We start from the raw sequence: 15,733 nt of genomic DNA on the forward strand, positions 1-15,733 counted from the left end.
CCGTGAGGCCCACTGTTCCTGGGAAAGGCAGCAGCTCTGCGGCAGGGCCCACCTGCACCGTGGGGCCCGCCTGCACCGTGGAGGCTGAGCTGGTGTCTCTGCTGCATCAGCTGTGTCGTGTGCTGGTGAAGGAAGCCTCTGTGCTGGAGCTGTTCTTCCACAGCAGTCAGGATCAGGGAGCCGCTAACTTTCTGCTGTTCTCGCTCCTCATTCCCTTCATCCACCGCGACGGGACGGTCGGCACGCAGGCCAGAGACGCCCTCACACTCATCATGAGCCTCTCGTCCCAGAACGGCTTGGTGGCCAAACACATCGTGGAGAACACGTACTTCTGCCCGGTGAGGAGGATTACATCTGTACTTTATTAGAGGCTAATATGAGTGGTGTTTACCTGGGAGGATGATGCCAACTGTGTGTGTGTAAGTGTGTGTGAGGGGGTGTGTGAGTAAGTGAGTGAGTGTGTATGATTGTTATTGTGAGAGTGTGAGTGTGTGTGTGTGTGTTGAGTAGGTTTAGTGGTCGGGTTAGTGTGTGTATGTGTGAGAGTGTGTTATGGGTAGGTTTAGTGGTCAGGTTAGTGTGTGTGTGTGTGTGTGATGGGTAGGTTTAGTGGTCAGGTTAGTGTGTGTGTGTGTGTGTGTGTGTGATGGGTAGGTTTAGTGGTCAGGTTAGTGTGTGTGTGTGTGTGTGTGATGGGTAGGTTTAGGGGTCGGGTTAGTGTGTGTGTGTGTATGTGTGAGAGTGTGTTATGGGTAGGTTTAGTGGTCGGGTTAGTGTGTGTGTGTGTGTGTGTGTGTGTGTGATGGGTAGGTTTAGGGGTCGGGTTAGTGTGTGTGTGTGTATGTGTGAGAGTGTGTTATGGGTAGGTTTAGTGGTCAGGTTAGTGTGTGTGTGTGTGATGGGTAGGTTTAGGGGTCGGGTTAGTGTGTGTGTGTGTGATGGGTAGGTTTAGGGGTCGGGTTAGTGTGTGTGTGTGTGTGTGATGGGTTGGTTTAGTGGTCGGGTTAGTGTTAGTGTGTGTGTGTGTGTGTGTGTGTGTGTGTGTGTGTGTGTGTGTGTGTGTGTGTGATGGGTTGGTTTAGGGGTCGGGTTAGTGTGTGTGTGTGTGTGTGTGTGTGTGTGTGTGTGATGGGTTGGTTTAGGGGTCGGGTTAGTGTGTGTGTGTGTGTATGTGTGATGGGTTGGTTTAGTGGTCGGGTTAGTGTGTGTGTGTGTGTGTGTGTGATGGGTTGGTTTAGGGGTCGGGTTAGTGTGTGTGTGTGTGTGTGATGGGTTGGTTTAGGGGTCGAGTGTGTGTGTGTGTGTATGTGTGTGTGAGAGTGTGTTATGGGTAGGTTTAGTGGTCAGGTTAGTGTGTGTGTGTGTGATGGGTAGGTTTAGGGGTCGGGTTAGTGTGTGTGTGTGTGTGTGTGTGTGTGAGAGTGTGTTATGGGTAGGTTTAGTGGTCGGGTTAGTGTGTGTGTGTGTGTGTGATGGGTTGGTTTAGTGGTCGGGTTAGTGTTAGTGTGTGTGTGTGTGTGTGTGTGTGATGGGTTGGTTTAGGGGTCGGGTTAGTGTGTGTGTGTGTGTGTGTGTGTGTGTGTGTGTGTGTGTGTGTGATGGGTTGGTTTAGGGGTCGGGTTAGTGTGTGTGTGTGTGTATGTGTGATGGGTTGGTTTAGTGGTCGGGTTAGTGTGTGTGTGTGTGTGTGTGTGTGTGTGTGATGGGTTGGTTTAGGGGTCGGGTTAGTGTGTGTGTGTGTGTGTGATGGGTTGGTTTAGGGGTCGAGTGTGTGTGTGTGTGTGTGTGTGTGTGTGATGGGTTGGTTTAGTGGTCGGGTTAGTGTGTGTGTGTGTGTGTGTGTGTGATGGGTTGGTTTAGGGGTCGGGTTAGTGTGTGTGTGTGTGTGTGTGAGAGTGTGTTATGGGTAGGTTTAGTGGTCGGGTTATAGTGTGTGTGTGTGTGTGTGTGTGTGAGAGTGTGTTATGGGTAGGTTTAGTGGTCGGGCTAGTGTGTGTGTGAGAGTGTGTGTGTTTTCTCTCTTTCATACTGCATGTATTAATCTCTGCTGGAGTTTAATCCCAGTCATGTGCAGGTTTTTGTTGATGGATTATGGGTGTTTTGGCTCTAACGGCTCTGACTACATGTGCTCATGTCCCGCTGAACACACACAATACAACATGAAGACTCTTCTGTGACGTGTTGCATCATACAGATGTGTGGATCTGCATATCTGTGTGCTCAGCTAACACAAATATGCTCTTAGAATGTTATGCTAACACTCCCATTAAATTATGAAAGTATTTTCTGAATGTTCTCTGATTTCTCCATTTCATCATTCTTCAAACATTATGGGAACGTTACTTTTTGAATGTTCTTCTGAAACAAGTGGTTACATTTAAAAAATGTTAAACGAATGTTCAACTAAAATGTTTCAGAAAAAAAAGTTCCATAAACTGATGTATGAATAACATTTTTGTGCTAATGTTTTGAGAACATTATTAAAGACCAGATAAAACAATATCAAGTCTATAAAACTCGTCAAAACACAACAAGCGTATTGGTGAGAACACGCGTTTGAACAGCATACACACACCCGGACATTAGACTGCACATCACATTTTTGTCATTATTGGCACTGCTTTCAATCGTAATGCAACGGAACGGTCTACGGGACATAAATTAAGTCTTTAAATAATAATAAATAATAAATGACTAAATGCTAAAAATGAATAAATGTAAATAAAATGCGTTGCATTTACAATCCTGTGAAAAAACAGCACTTCCCGCGCCCCTGCTGTTAACTGTAGTTTAATGTGTGTGTGTGTGTGTGTGTGTGTGTGTGTGTGTGTGTGTGTGTGTGTGCAGGTGTTGGCCACAGGTCTCAGTGGTCTGTATTCGGGTCTGCCGGCTAAACTGGAGGTTTACAGTGACGGCTGGTTCTGTCTGGAGAAACACGACTGGCTGCAAGTTCCAGCGCTGTTTCAGTTCCTCAACTCACTGCACTTCTGCTGCACTGTGTGCAAGGTAACACACACACACACACACACACACACACACACACAGGGGCGTCAGACAGGGGGTAATAGTGGAACTGAGTCACAAGGGCCCACAAAGATTGATACAGTACAGGTCAAAAGTTTGGAAACATTGCTATTTTTAATGTTTTTGAAAGTTTCTTCTGCTCATCAAGCCTGCATTTATTTGATCAAAAATACAGAAAAAAATGTAATATTGTGATATATTATTACAATTTAAAATAATTGGTTTTCAATTTATTATACTTTAATTTATCATTTATTTCTGTGATGCAAAGCTGAATTTTCAGCATCATTACTCCAGTCTATCACATGATCCTTTAGAAATCATTCTAATATGATGATTCATTATCAAAGTTGGAAACAGTTCTGCTGATTAATATTTATTCATAACCTGTGATATTTTTTTAGGATACTTTGATGAATAAAAAGTAAAAAAATATAAATAAACAAAAATAAAAGAAGCACATTTTTTAAAAATAGAAATCTTTTGTAACAACAATATACACTACTGGTCAGTCATTTTTTTCTTTCTTTTTTTGAAATAAATCAATACTTTTATTCAGCAAGGATGTGTTAAAGGTCCCGTATTATGCCCCTTTTCACAAGATGTAAAATAAGTCTCTGATGTCCCCAGAGTGTGTATGTGAAGTTTCAGCTCAAAATACCCAACAGATCATTTTTTACAGCATGTTTAAATTGTCATTTTTTGGGGCTCAGAAAAACACGCTGTTTTAGTGTGTGCCCTTTAAATGTAAATGAGCTGCTGCTGGACGACCCAGGGGGCGGAGCCTCACGAGCTCGCGCTCAGTCTCTCAGGACAATATCACCTCACGGAATGATGATAATATCAGAAACTCTCAATAACGGTGTTCATTTCGAGTCGGACAATAATGCCTACAGAGTCAGAGTGCTGTATAGAGATGGAACAGGTATAGTTTAATTACGGTTATTATAACGTATTTGTCATCCGCTTGTATGTATCCATTATTTATTAATAGCCTACAAGTCTGCTGTCTGAATGATGATCAAACATATACTGATGAGTTTAATAAAGTTTATTGTACATCACACAAAAGATGAAGCGTTAGTTTTACTTCAGAAAATCACCGTAAGAGCTGAGTAAACACAGTAAGTTATAAGAAGTGCGCAAGTACATAAACGAATTTCGGTAGAGTTGAGGGAGCATTCCTGTGGGCGGAGCTTAGTCAAAAAACTGTTCTACTGACGTCATTAAAGAAGGAAGTAGAGGGATGTAGTCCAAACGGGCCGTTCGATGTAGGCGACTTCTGTTAAATAAAATATCTCGCTTGGCTTTGAGCTTTATAATTTTACAGATATTATTTATGCTCTAACAGCAACATTACACACTAACTAAAGTTTGAAACATGGGATCACGAAGAACGGGACCTTTAAATTGATAAAAAGTGATAGTAAAGAAGATTTATATTATTAGAAAATATATATATATTTTTTTTAATAAATGCAGTTCTTTTTAACCTTTTATTCATCAAATATATTAGGCAGCAGAACTGTTTCCAACACTCATAATAAATCAGAATATTAGAGTGATTTCTGAAGGATCATGTGATAGACTGGATGTCACATGTGACACTGAAGACTGGAGTAATGATGCTGAAAATTCAGCTTTGCATCACAGGATAAATTATTTTTAAAAGTATATTCAAATAGAAAACTATTATTTTAAGTTGTAATAATATTTCACAATATTACTGTTTTTTTTCCTGTATTTTTGATCAAATAAACGCAGCCTTGATAAGCATTAGAGACTTCTTTCAAAAATATAAAAAAACGTAATGTTTCCAAACTTTTGACCTGTACTGTATATATTGTGGTGTTGACCGTAGCCCAACATTTGGTGCTGCACCCCTGCACACACACACACACAAACATACACACACGCGTGCACACACACACACACATACTATGGATTAAGTGAGATGTTTGTTGTGTGTGTGTGTGTGTGTGTGTGTGTGTAGGTGGCTCACCCGTCTATCAGAGATCAGCTTCTGGGCTACATCTATAATGGTTTTCTAGTGCCTGTCATGGCTCCTGCGCTACATAAGGTGAGTGAGTGTGTGTTTGCATTCGGAAACTGTGATTGGTCAATCCGATCTCTCTCTCTCTCTCTCTGAACACTCTCTGTTCATTGGCCAGTTGACTCTGGAGGAAGTGATGACGACGACGGCGTATCTGGATCTGTTCCTGCGCAGCATCTCTGACTCAACCCTCCTGCAGACCTTCCTCTTCTTCATCCTCAGGCATCGCCATGACAACGTCAACATCCTGGACACGCTGGTCAGCAGGATCAACACTCCGTTTCAGGTGTGTGAGTGAGAGAGTGTGAGTGAGTGAGTGAGTGAGTGAGTGAGTGAGTGAGTGAGTGAGTGAGTGAGTGAGTGAGTGAGTGAGTGAGTGAGTGAGTGAGTGAGACTTTGAGTGAGTGAGTGAGTGAGACTTTGAGTGAGACTTTGAGTGAGTGTGTGAGTGAGAGAGTGAGTGAGTGTGAGTGAGTGTGAGAGAGTGAGAGAGTGAGAGAGTGAGTGAGTGAGTGAGTGAGTGAGTGAGACTTCGAGTGAGTGAGTGAGTGAGTGTGTGAGTGAGTGAGTGAGTGAGTGAGTGTGAGAGAGTGAGTGAGTGAGTGAGTGTGAGTGAGTGAGTGTAAGTGAGTGAGTGAGTGTGAGTGAGTGAGTGAGAGAGTGAGTGAGTGAGTGTGAGAGAGTGAGTGAGTGAGTGAGTGAGTGAGTGAGTGAGTGAGTGAGTGAGACTTTGAGTGAGTGAGTGTGTGTGTGAGTGAGTGAGACTTTGAGTGTGTGAGTGAGTGAGTGAGTGTGAGTGAGTGTGAGAGAGTGAGTGAGTGAGTGTGTGAGTGAGTGAGTGAGTGAGACTTCGAGTGAGTGTGTGTGTGAGTGAGTGAGTGAGTGATTGTGTGAGTGAGAGAGTGAGTGAGTGTGAGTGAGTGTGAGAGAGTGAGAGAGTGAGTGAGTGAGTGAGTGAGTGAGTGAGACTTCGAGTGAGTGAGTGAGTGAGTGAGTGAGTGAGTGAGTGTGTGAGTGAGAGAGTGAGTGAGTGTGAGTGAGAGTGAGAGAGTGAGTGAGTGAGTGAGTGAGTGAGACTTCGAGTGAGTGAGTGAGTGAGTGAGTGTGTGAGTGAGTGAGTGAGTGAGTGAGTGAGTGAGTGAGAGTGAGTGAGTGAGTGAGTGTGAGAGAGTGAGTGAGTGAGTGAGTGTGAGTGAGTGAGTGTAAGTGAGTGAGTGAGTGAGTGTGAGTGAGTGAGTGAGAGAGTGAGTGAGTGAGTGTGAGAGAGTGAGTGAGTGAGTGAGTGAGTGAGACTTTGAGTGAGTGAGTGTGTGTGTGAGTGAGTGAGACTTTGAGTGTGTGAGTGAGTGAGTGAGTGTGAGTGAGTGTGAGAGAGTGAGTGAGTGAGTGTGTGAGTGAGTGAGTGAGTGAGACTTCGAGTGAGTGTGTGTGTGAGTGAGTGAGTGAGTGATTGTGTGTGTGTGTGTGTGTGTGTGTGTGTGTGAGAGAGAGTGAGAGAGTGAGTGAGTGAGTGTGTTTGTGTGTGAGTGAGTGAGTGAGACTTCGAGTGAGTGAGTGTGTGTGTGAGTGAGTGAGACTTCGAGTGAGTGAGTGTGTGAGTGAGTGTGTGAGTGAGTGTGTGAGAGAGTGAGTGTGAGTGAGTGTGAGTGAGTGTGAGTGAGTGAGTGAGACTTCGAGTGAGTGAGTGTGTGTGTGTGTGTGTGAGTGAGTGAGTGAGTGTGTGAGTGTGTGAGTGAGTGAGTGAGTGAGTGAGTGAGTGAGTGAGTGAGTGAGTGAGACTTCGAGTGAGTGTGTGAGTGAGTGAGTGAGTGAGTGAGTGAGACTTCGAGTGAGTGAGTGAGTGAGTGAGTGTGTGTGTGTGTGTGTGTGTGTGAGAGAGTGAGAGAGTGTGTGAGTGAGTGAGTGAGTGTGTGTGTGTGTGTGTGAGAGAGTGAGTGAGTGAGTGAGTGAGTGAGTGTGACAGTGTGTGTGTCAGTCAGTTACTGATTAAAACTCACTGTGTTTGTGTTTCTAGCTGGGTACGGTCTCTCTGGCTCTGTTCCGCACTCTGATTGGTCTGTATTGCGAAGACGTCATGTTGCAGTTAATTCTCAGGTATTTGCATCCTGTAGAGACGAAATATTGATTAAATATGAAGGATAGTTTCATCAAATTAACACCAGATTTAGATCTTTTTTGTTATACAAGTTGTTTCTTACTTTCAGTTTTAATATAATATAAACAGTTTAATATTGTTAAAAACCTAGTCCTGCTAAATACTTAATTATTCCTGATTATATGTAAACTATTTATGGGTTGATAGTTTTAATAGCTTGACTTATTAAAAAGTGTAACAGCGCTTTCAAACCATTGAGATGTTCAACAGCCTAACACAGCCAATGGTGTGAGTTTGGGGGCGGGGCTTTCTGTGTGTCTGACCAATAGCAGCTGTTTGTTTTGTTTTTGCCAGGAAATGAAAGAAAATAAATAAATAACAAAAATAGAAGAATTTTTTTATTTTTATTTATTTAAATAGTATGTCTTTGTTAATCCATAATTGTGAAATGATTCCAGTAGCAGCTGGTGTTCAGTCAGTGCTTCCCTAGAGTGATGTCATGATGTCGAGTGTGTTTTCCCTCAGGTATCTGATCCCCTGCTCTCATCTGACGTGTGCCGAGAGACACAGACTGAGAGAGAGAGACTGTTACTCCATCACTGCGTCTGCACTTCTCTCTCTCACTCCCTCGTTCTTCATTCCCAAACCCTCTCTAGCTCCGCCTCCCAAACCCGACTACATCCTCTGGTCAAAGGTCACCGAGGGCCTGCTGAGGGGGAACATGGGTAATGAAGTTCATGATTTCGTGCACATGCATGCTACTTTAGGCAAAGTGTATGGCATATTTAATTTGATATTTATAAAATGTAATTAGCAAATAAATTTACTTTTGCAATTTCAACAATACTTTTTTTCCATGATATCCTTAAATATCCGTAATGCAATTTAAACATATGTATTATTCATAGACCTCCACTACGTTTCAAAAGTCTGCTTCAAGATTTTATGTTTTTGAAAGAAAATTGCGTTTTTAGTTTGTTTGAGGGTTAAAACAAAAAGTTCAAGGGTCGGTAAGATTTTTGTATTTAAAAAAAAAAAAATCAAAAATACTGTAAAAAAAGTGAAATATTTTACAGTTTCAATCAGCTGTTTTCCATGTGAATATATAGTAAAGTGTAATTTATTCCTGTGATCAAAACTGAATTTTCAGCATCATTACTCCAGTCTTCAGTGTCACATGATCCTTCAGAAATCATTCTAATATGATGATTTGATGATCAGAAACATTTATGATTATTATCAACAGTTTTGCTGCTTCATATTTCTGTGATATTTCAAACATTGTTTTTTCATGATTCGTTGATGTATAGAAAGTTCAAAAGAACAACATTTATTTGAAATATAATCTTTTGTTATATAATAAGAGTCTTTACTGCCACTTTTGATTAATTGGTAACACTTTACAATAAGGTTCATTAGATAACATTAATTAATGTATTAAGTAACATGAACTTACAATGATCAATGCATTTGTTACAGTATTTATTAATCTTTGTTAATGTTAGTTGAAATACAGCTGTTCATTGTTAGTTCACAGAGCATTAACTAATGTCAACAAATACAACCTTTGTTTTTAATAATGCATTAGTAAATGTTTTAATAAATGATTAATAAATGCTGTAGAAGTATTGTTCATTCTTAGTTCATGTTAACTAAGGTAGTTAACTAATGAACCTTACTGTAAAGTATTACCATCATTCTAATATGATGATTTGATGCTCAAGAAACATTTGATTATTATCAACAGTTGTGCAAACATTTGTTTTCATGATTCTTTGATGAATAGAAAGTTCAAAAGAACAGCATTTATTTGAAATAGAATCTTTTGTAACATAATAAGTGTCACTTTTGATTAATTTAATGTGTCTGTGTCTCCAGGAATGGAGGATCTGTTCTCAGGTGGGGACAGCGTGGGATTTTCCCGAATAACTTCTTCCGAGCCCTTGATGGATAAGAACTATCTTCATTACCTGTATGACGGGCGCAGGGCCGTGTGTGTCGGCGTCCAGGCGTGTGCCGTGTGGTCGAATCCCTACGACGGTCTCAATCCGTCACCGAACGAATACGAGGAAGAGGACGAGAGTCTTCCTCTCTCAACTCAAACACACACACCCCATCCGGCGTCGGAAACCAGCGAACGAGTTGAGCTCGAGTGGGACGACACTTACGACGCCTCGCCTGACGAAGAGCCGATCCCAGAAAACATGATCCCGGACGAGCCCCCGAAACACATTCAAGAAATGCGTAAAAGTGCAATCATGCTCATTAAAGGATCTTACATCGAGGAGTCCGACTTTCAGGACGATGTGCTTGTTTATAATCTCATCGCGCAAAAAGATACGCGAGATGACCGGCGGATATCCGTCAAAAACGGTTTGAACAAATTTACGCACGCTAATCACATCGCTAACGAGAGTAATCCAGTTAATCATGAATCTGAGCCGCTCGCTTTCGCAAACGGATATGCTTTTGAAGAACCGAAACTGGAGCTTGAAGATGATGCTAATAATCTAGAGCAGATTAGCATCGAGAGCAAAACGCCCGCGGACGACTTTATCTCGCAGTGTCTTGAGCTCATTCGAGATCTGGGCGGAGAGGAAGAAGAGGAGGATGAAGAGCACGAGTGGTGGATGTGTGAGGAGGAGGAGGATTTCAGCTCTTTCTGTGACGATCATGAAGGTGAAGACGAAGATGAGGAGGAACTGAGCAGAAACCACAGCGGGAAACACGGGATCTCGTTTACAGGTCAGTCACGATGCTTTGAGACTGTTAAAGTTCCCCTGTAGTCAATAATTGTATCCTTTAAAACTTATTTAAAAGTTTTTTCCTTAAAAATATCTTGAATGTAACTCGACACCCTTGCCTCATTTAGTATACGCGATTCTATAAATATGCAAATGAGCCCCACCTCCACTCACTCACTCAGCTCAGAGATCCACTGGTTGACGATCACACGTTGATCTGATTGGTTACAAGGTAGTTTGTGACGTCAGAAACACCAGCGATTTCAAAGCGTGTTTTTGAGACTGTCTTTGGTTCACTAAAGTGTATATGTATATGTGTGTATATATATATATATATATATATATATATATATATATATATATACACATATACACATATACACATATACTGCATTAGACCAAACTGGGGAAGGGTTACAGCACTTACATGTTGTTGTCCTACACTGCAAAAACATGCTTTTCTTAGTATTTTTGTCTTGTTTACAGTCCAAATATCAAACATTTCTTAAATCAAGATGCATTTACTAAAGTAGTAAAATGCCATAAGATATTAAGTCTTGTTTTCTGGGGAATTAATCAAAATTAAGTGAGTTGTTACTTAAAAAAAGCAAAATGATCTGCGAATGGGGAGAAAAATAATCTTAATTCAAACAGAAACAACATTATTTTTCTCCCCATTGGCAGATAATTTTGCTTTTTTAAGCATCAACTCACTTAATTTTAATTCATTTCCCCAGAAAATAAGACATAATATCTTATGTAATTTTACTCATCTAGTAAATGCATCTTGATTTAAGAATTTGTAGATATTTGGACTGGAAACAAGACAAAAACCCTAAGTAAGAAAAGCATGTTTTGCAGTGAGTTGAACTGCTTCTATTGCTCTCCTCATTTGCGAGTCGCTTTGGATAAAAGCGTGTGCTAAATGATTAAATGTAGATGTTTGTTTAGGGCCGTTCATCAGCGTCCTGCTGTCTCGTCTGGAGAACATGCTGGAGAACTCGATCGAGGTTAATCTGCTGGTGACGGGGATTTTGTCTCATCTGGCCTCGTTCCCGCAGCCGCTGCTGAGAGGGTTTCTGCTGAACACCCGAGCCGGCCCGCGCTCGCTCTATCAGGTGCCGGAGACAACTCCCAGCATGCTTTCACATGTGTAATAGTTATAATAATAATAATATGTGACCCTGGATCACGTCACCAGTCTCGAGTCGCACGGGTATATTTGTGGCAATAGCCAACAATACATTGTATGGGTCAAAATTGTCCATTTTTCTTTTATGCCAAAAATCATTAGGATATTAAGTAAAGATCATGTTCCATGAAGATATTTTGTAAATTTCCTACCGTAAATATATAAAACATGTATTCCTGTGATTGAATGCAGCACAATCGCCAACATAATGAACAACTTTAAAGGAGATTTTCTCAATGTTTCGATTTTTTTTGCACCCTCAGATTCCAGATTTACAATAGTTGTATCTCAGCCAAATATTGTCCTATCCTAACACACCATACATCAATGGAAAGATTATTTATTCAACTTTCATACTGGTTTTGTGGTCCAGGGTCACATATACATCACAAAAACCAGTGAACATGCTAAGACTCACTTCTAGTCTTTGGTGTTGTTCGGGAGAGATGATATCCAAAACGCCCAAATCCTTCACCTAAGTTTGAAATAAGAAAATAAAAATACTTATTATGAATCAGCAACTCTTATACAATTATAAGCAGTGGTGTAACAATATATTGTGTCACAATATATCGCAATACAACAATGCATCAATATGTATTGTGTATAGTTCACCCAAAATGAAAATTAATATGCATGAAAAAAATTTTTAGTGTCAGTACTACATTAAACTACTATATATAATGTTGAATATAAAATATTTAATAGAATTGATTCTTAAATCATTGATTATTAAAATGGAATCCAGAAAACTTAAAACAGAAAACACAGAATTTGGTTTAAAAAAAAAGAAGAAACTTATTTCATAGGGCCCTACACATTTACACAATTTATTTTTTAATTTTAATAAATGATTGTTAAATTGTATAATTTTCATGATTTCTATTAATTAGACAAGCTTTTTTATTACAAAAATTTAATTTAACCATTAAAATTGGTGTCCAAATAAATAAAATAAAAACATTTTCACACTTGAAAGTAAACTTTATTTTTGCCAAGGCAACATCTCTCATTTTTATTTAGTTTAACTTATATATAGAGAGAGAGAGAGAAATGACAACAACACACAACAAAATGACTAAAACTTGAAAACAGAAAGTGTTAAATAAAAATAAACTCAAAATATGCATAAGCACAATAAGAGTATAGAACTAATGCACAGTGCAGTCAGTGTTTTGCGGAGATGAATCCTCCGCAGTGTGTCATGTGATGCTCTACAGCTGAACATGTGTGTGTGTGTCGCAGGTTCTGCAGTCGGTGTGTGTTCAGATCGAGCAACACGCGGCGTCCCATCCCGATTTCCCCGAACTGGTGCGTGAAGCTGCCCAGTACCTGCTACTCAAAGACCAGGCCTTAAAAGACCAAGGTGTGTGTGTGTGTGTGTGTGTGTTCCCATTTGATCCTCTTTCTGTTATCATGCTAAAACAGTGTGTTGGGGTATTTAATTTAATTTAATATTCAACAATATCATTGATCTGCTTGCATTGACACCATTATATATATATTTTATTGTTGTTGTTTTTTTGTTTTGTTTTTTTAATTCAATGCCATGAGAGAAGAGGTATTACATATTCACATTACATTAGCTGCCAGGAAATGAAAGAAAATCAATAAATAAAAATAGAAGAAAAAATAGACAAAATTACATTACATGTTTTCAGCGCTTTTTTTTTTAAAATTTTTTTTTTTGTTCCAAAAGATTTACATCTAGTTTAAAGTCATTTTTAAAATGTGAAAAAACTGGTTTGCATTGAGCCCACTTGTTTTTATCTATGTTTTATAATATGTTGTTCTTTACATTCCAAATTGTCATTCTGAGTAAAAAAAAAAGCACATAAAATACACACATTTCTATCACACACTTCAGTTTTACACTAATAAAGGTTTCTAAGTCTTTCCAAAATAATCTTGAGTAAATACAGTGAAAAAACAGATGCAAAATAGTTTATTTTTCCAGTTTCACAAAATTCACAGGTATATGAAACATTAAGTTTAAATCTTTCCAAAATATGCTTAGCAGGATAAAAAAAAGTATTTTGTAAGACCCTTCTTTACTTTTGTTATTAACACAAAACTTATTTGGCAATTTCCATGTTTTGACCCAAGAGATATTACCATTTATATTTGAGATATTAGCATTTCTTATATCCTTATTTTGACACTATTATACAAGAACTGAACTGAGCTGGATGATGACATCACGGTTTACTCCAGAACGGTCATATATATATAAATGAACTAAATTAATAACTTTTTTACAACAAAAATTAAACATCACTGAACTTACTTAAGCTGAACTGTGACGCTATTTTCTTCAGGAAACACACATTGTTGCATTATTTTCCTGTTATCACTGTAATGCTCTGAAACACTCTGTATTGTAATAATCATTTGTGAACAAACAAGTATTCATTGCTTCAATGAGCTCATTGTTTCTGCGTTAAATTATTACATTGTTTAAATCAATACATATTTTGCTAACTGTGATTTTATATATGGTAATTTCTGAAATACATAACTCAGACAGTTTCCTCTGATATCAGATCACTGTAAACTGTAATGTGGACTCATGCACTTTCTGTAAAGCTGCTGTGAAATGATGTGTGTTGTGAAAAGCGCTATATAAAAAATGTGAGTTGAATATTGTAAAAAGCGCTGTATAAATCAAGCTGTCTTGACTGTGTGTGTGTGTGTGTGTGTGTGTTCCTCCTGTCAGAGCGAGATGTTCTCCTGCAGGATAATAACAGCTCCGGCTGGTTCCTGAACGGACACGTGTCGGGTCGTCCGCTCAAGCCTCTTCCTCCGTGTCCCAGGATCCCGCCGCACCTGCGCGACAGGGTGTTCGCCACCTTCCTGTTCGCCGAGTTCCTGAAGGAGTTGGCGGCCATCGCCCAGGAGCACGCCATCGTCCCGGAGGACTGAAACATCGGAGAGTTCCTGAAGGAGCTGGCGGCCATCACTCATCGTCCCGGAGGACTGAAACACCTCAGGCTGTGAGTTCCTCTCTGACATCAGCAACAAACTAATGCAAACGCATCTCTCCTCCTTTTCATCATTTCCTACGCCGGTCCGTTTTGACTGTGAACAGCCAATGTGTCACTTGACCACTTTAGTATTAAAGGGATAGTTCACCCAAAAGTGAAAATTAGCCCATGATTTACTCGTCCTCAAGTCATCCTAGGTGTATATGACATTCTTCTTTCAGACGAATACAATCTGAGTTATTTAAAAATGTCCTGGATATAATGCATTATATCTTTTCATAAATAATTTTCATAAATATTTGCAGATTCGTTGTTATTCTGCTATTTTAAAGGTTCCTAGTTTAGTTTTGGAGTCTCTTACAACAGGTTTACATGCATCCAAGATTAAACAATTTCATTTAATATACATTACAGCATCAGCTCTTTTCTCAAAAAATCTGAAAACGGTTTGTTCGAAGATTCAATCTCTCTAAACCCCTCCTTTCCGAAAGCCTGCTCTGCTCTGATTGGTCAGTTGACCCAGTCTGTTGTGATTGGCCAGTTGACCCAGTCTGTTGTGATTGGTCTAGTCTGTTGTGATTGGTCAGATGACCCAGTCTGTTGTGATTGGTCAGTTGACCCAGTCTGTTATGACTGGTCTACTCTGCTCTGATTGGTCAGATGACCCAGTCTGTTGTGATTGGCCAGTTGACCCAGTCTATTGTGATTGGCCAGATGACCCAGTCTGTTGTGATTGGTCTACTCTGCTCTGATTGGTCAGATGACCCAGTCTGTTGTGATTGGTCAGTTGACCCAGTCTGTTGTGATTGGTCTAGTCTGTTATGATTGGTCTACTCTGCTCTGATTGGTCAGATGACCCAGTCTGTTGTGATTGGTCTAGTCTGTTGTGATTGGTCTACTCTGCTCTGATTGGTCAGATGACCCAGTCTGTTGTGATTGGTCAGTTGACCCAGTCTGTTGTGATTGGTCTAGTCTGTTATGATTGGTCTACTCTGCTCTGATTGGTCAGATGACCCAGTCTGTTGTGATTAGCCAGATGACCCAGTCTGTTGTGATTGGTCTAGTCTGTTGTGATTGGTCTACTCTGCTCTGATTGGTCAGATGACCCAGTCTGTTGTGATTGGTCAGTTGACCCAGTCTGTTGTGATTGGTCTAGTCTGTTATGATTGGTCTACTCTGCTCTGATTGGTCAGATGACCCAGTCTGTTGTGATTAGCCAGATGACCCAGTCTGTTGTGATTGGTCTAGTCTGCTCTGATTGGTCTACTCTGCTCTGATTGGTCAGATGACCCAGTCTGTTGTGATTGGTCTAGTCTGTTGTGATCGGTCTACTCTGCTCTGATTGGTCAGATGACCCAGTCTGTTGTGATTAGCCAGATGACCCAGTCCGTTGTGATTGGTCTAGTCTGCTCTGATTGGTCTACTCTGCTCTGATTGGTCAGATGACCCAGTCTGTTGTGATTGGTCTACTCTGCTCTGATTGGTCAGATGACCCAGTCTGTTGTGATTGGCCAGATGACCCAGTCTGTTGTGATTGGTCTACTCTACTCTGATTAGTCAGACGCTTCCTCAGCGCTTGATACACAGTAATATGAATGATGGTGTCGACCAGCACAAGTCTCATCCTTTTGAAATGCATCA

The 15,733-nt window shown here is 40.2% G+C and overlaps 1 protein-coding gene across 2 annotated transcripts in view; it reads left to right on the plus strand.

Moving 5' to 3' along the window:
- fhip1ab (FHF complex subunit HOOK interacting protein 1Ab) overlaps positions 1–14,030 on the plus strand; it is a gene marked incomplete at its 3' end in the record, with an annotated part of 18,026 nt that extends 3,996 nt beyond the window's left edge. For both annotated transcript variants that reach the window (XM_084098261.1, XM_084098262.1), the window contains 10 exons: positions 1–338; positions 2,848–3,006; positions 5,018–5,104; positions 5,196–5,363; positions 7,092–7,171; positions 7,698–7,897; positions 9,051–9,917; positions 10,868–11,034; positions 12,354–12,474; positions 13,825–14,030. The exon at positions 1–338 is cut by the window's left edge and continues 622 nt beyond it. In XM_084098261.1, coding sequence (XP_083954387.1) covers positions 1–338; positions 2,848–3,006; positions 5,018–5,104; positions 5,196–5,363; positions 7,092–7,171; positions 7,698–7,897; positions 9,051–9,917; positions 10,868–11,034; positions 12,354–12,474; positions 13,825–14,030 — 2,393 coding nt within the window. The remainder of the gene's footprint in view (positions 339–2,847; positions 3,007–5,017; positions 5,105–5,195; positions 5,364–7,091; positions 7,172–7,697; positions 7,898–9,050; positions 9,918–10,867; positions 11,035–12,353; positions 12,475–13,824) is intronic.
- Between the last annotated feature and the right edge of the window lie 1,703 nt (positions 14,031–15,733).

The sequence above is a fragment of the Abramis brama genome, assembly GCF_963993115.1.
Source record: "Abramis brama genome assembly, chromosome: 22".
In the NCBI taxonomy this organism is placed as follows: domain Eukaryota; kingdom Metazoa; phylum Chordata; class Actinopteri; order Cypriniformes; family Leuciscidae; genus Abramis; species Abramis brama.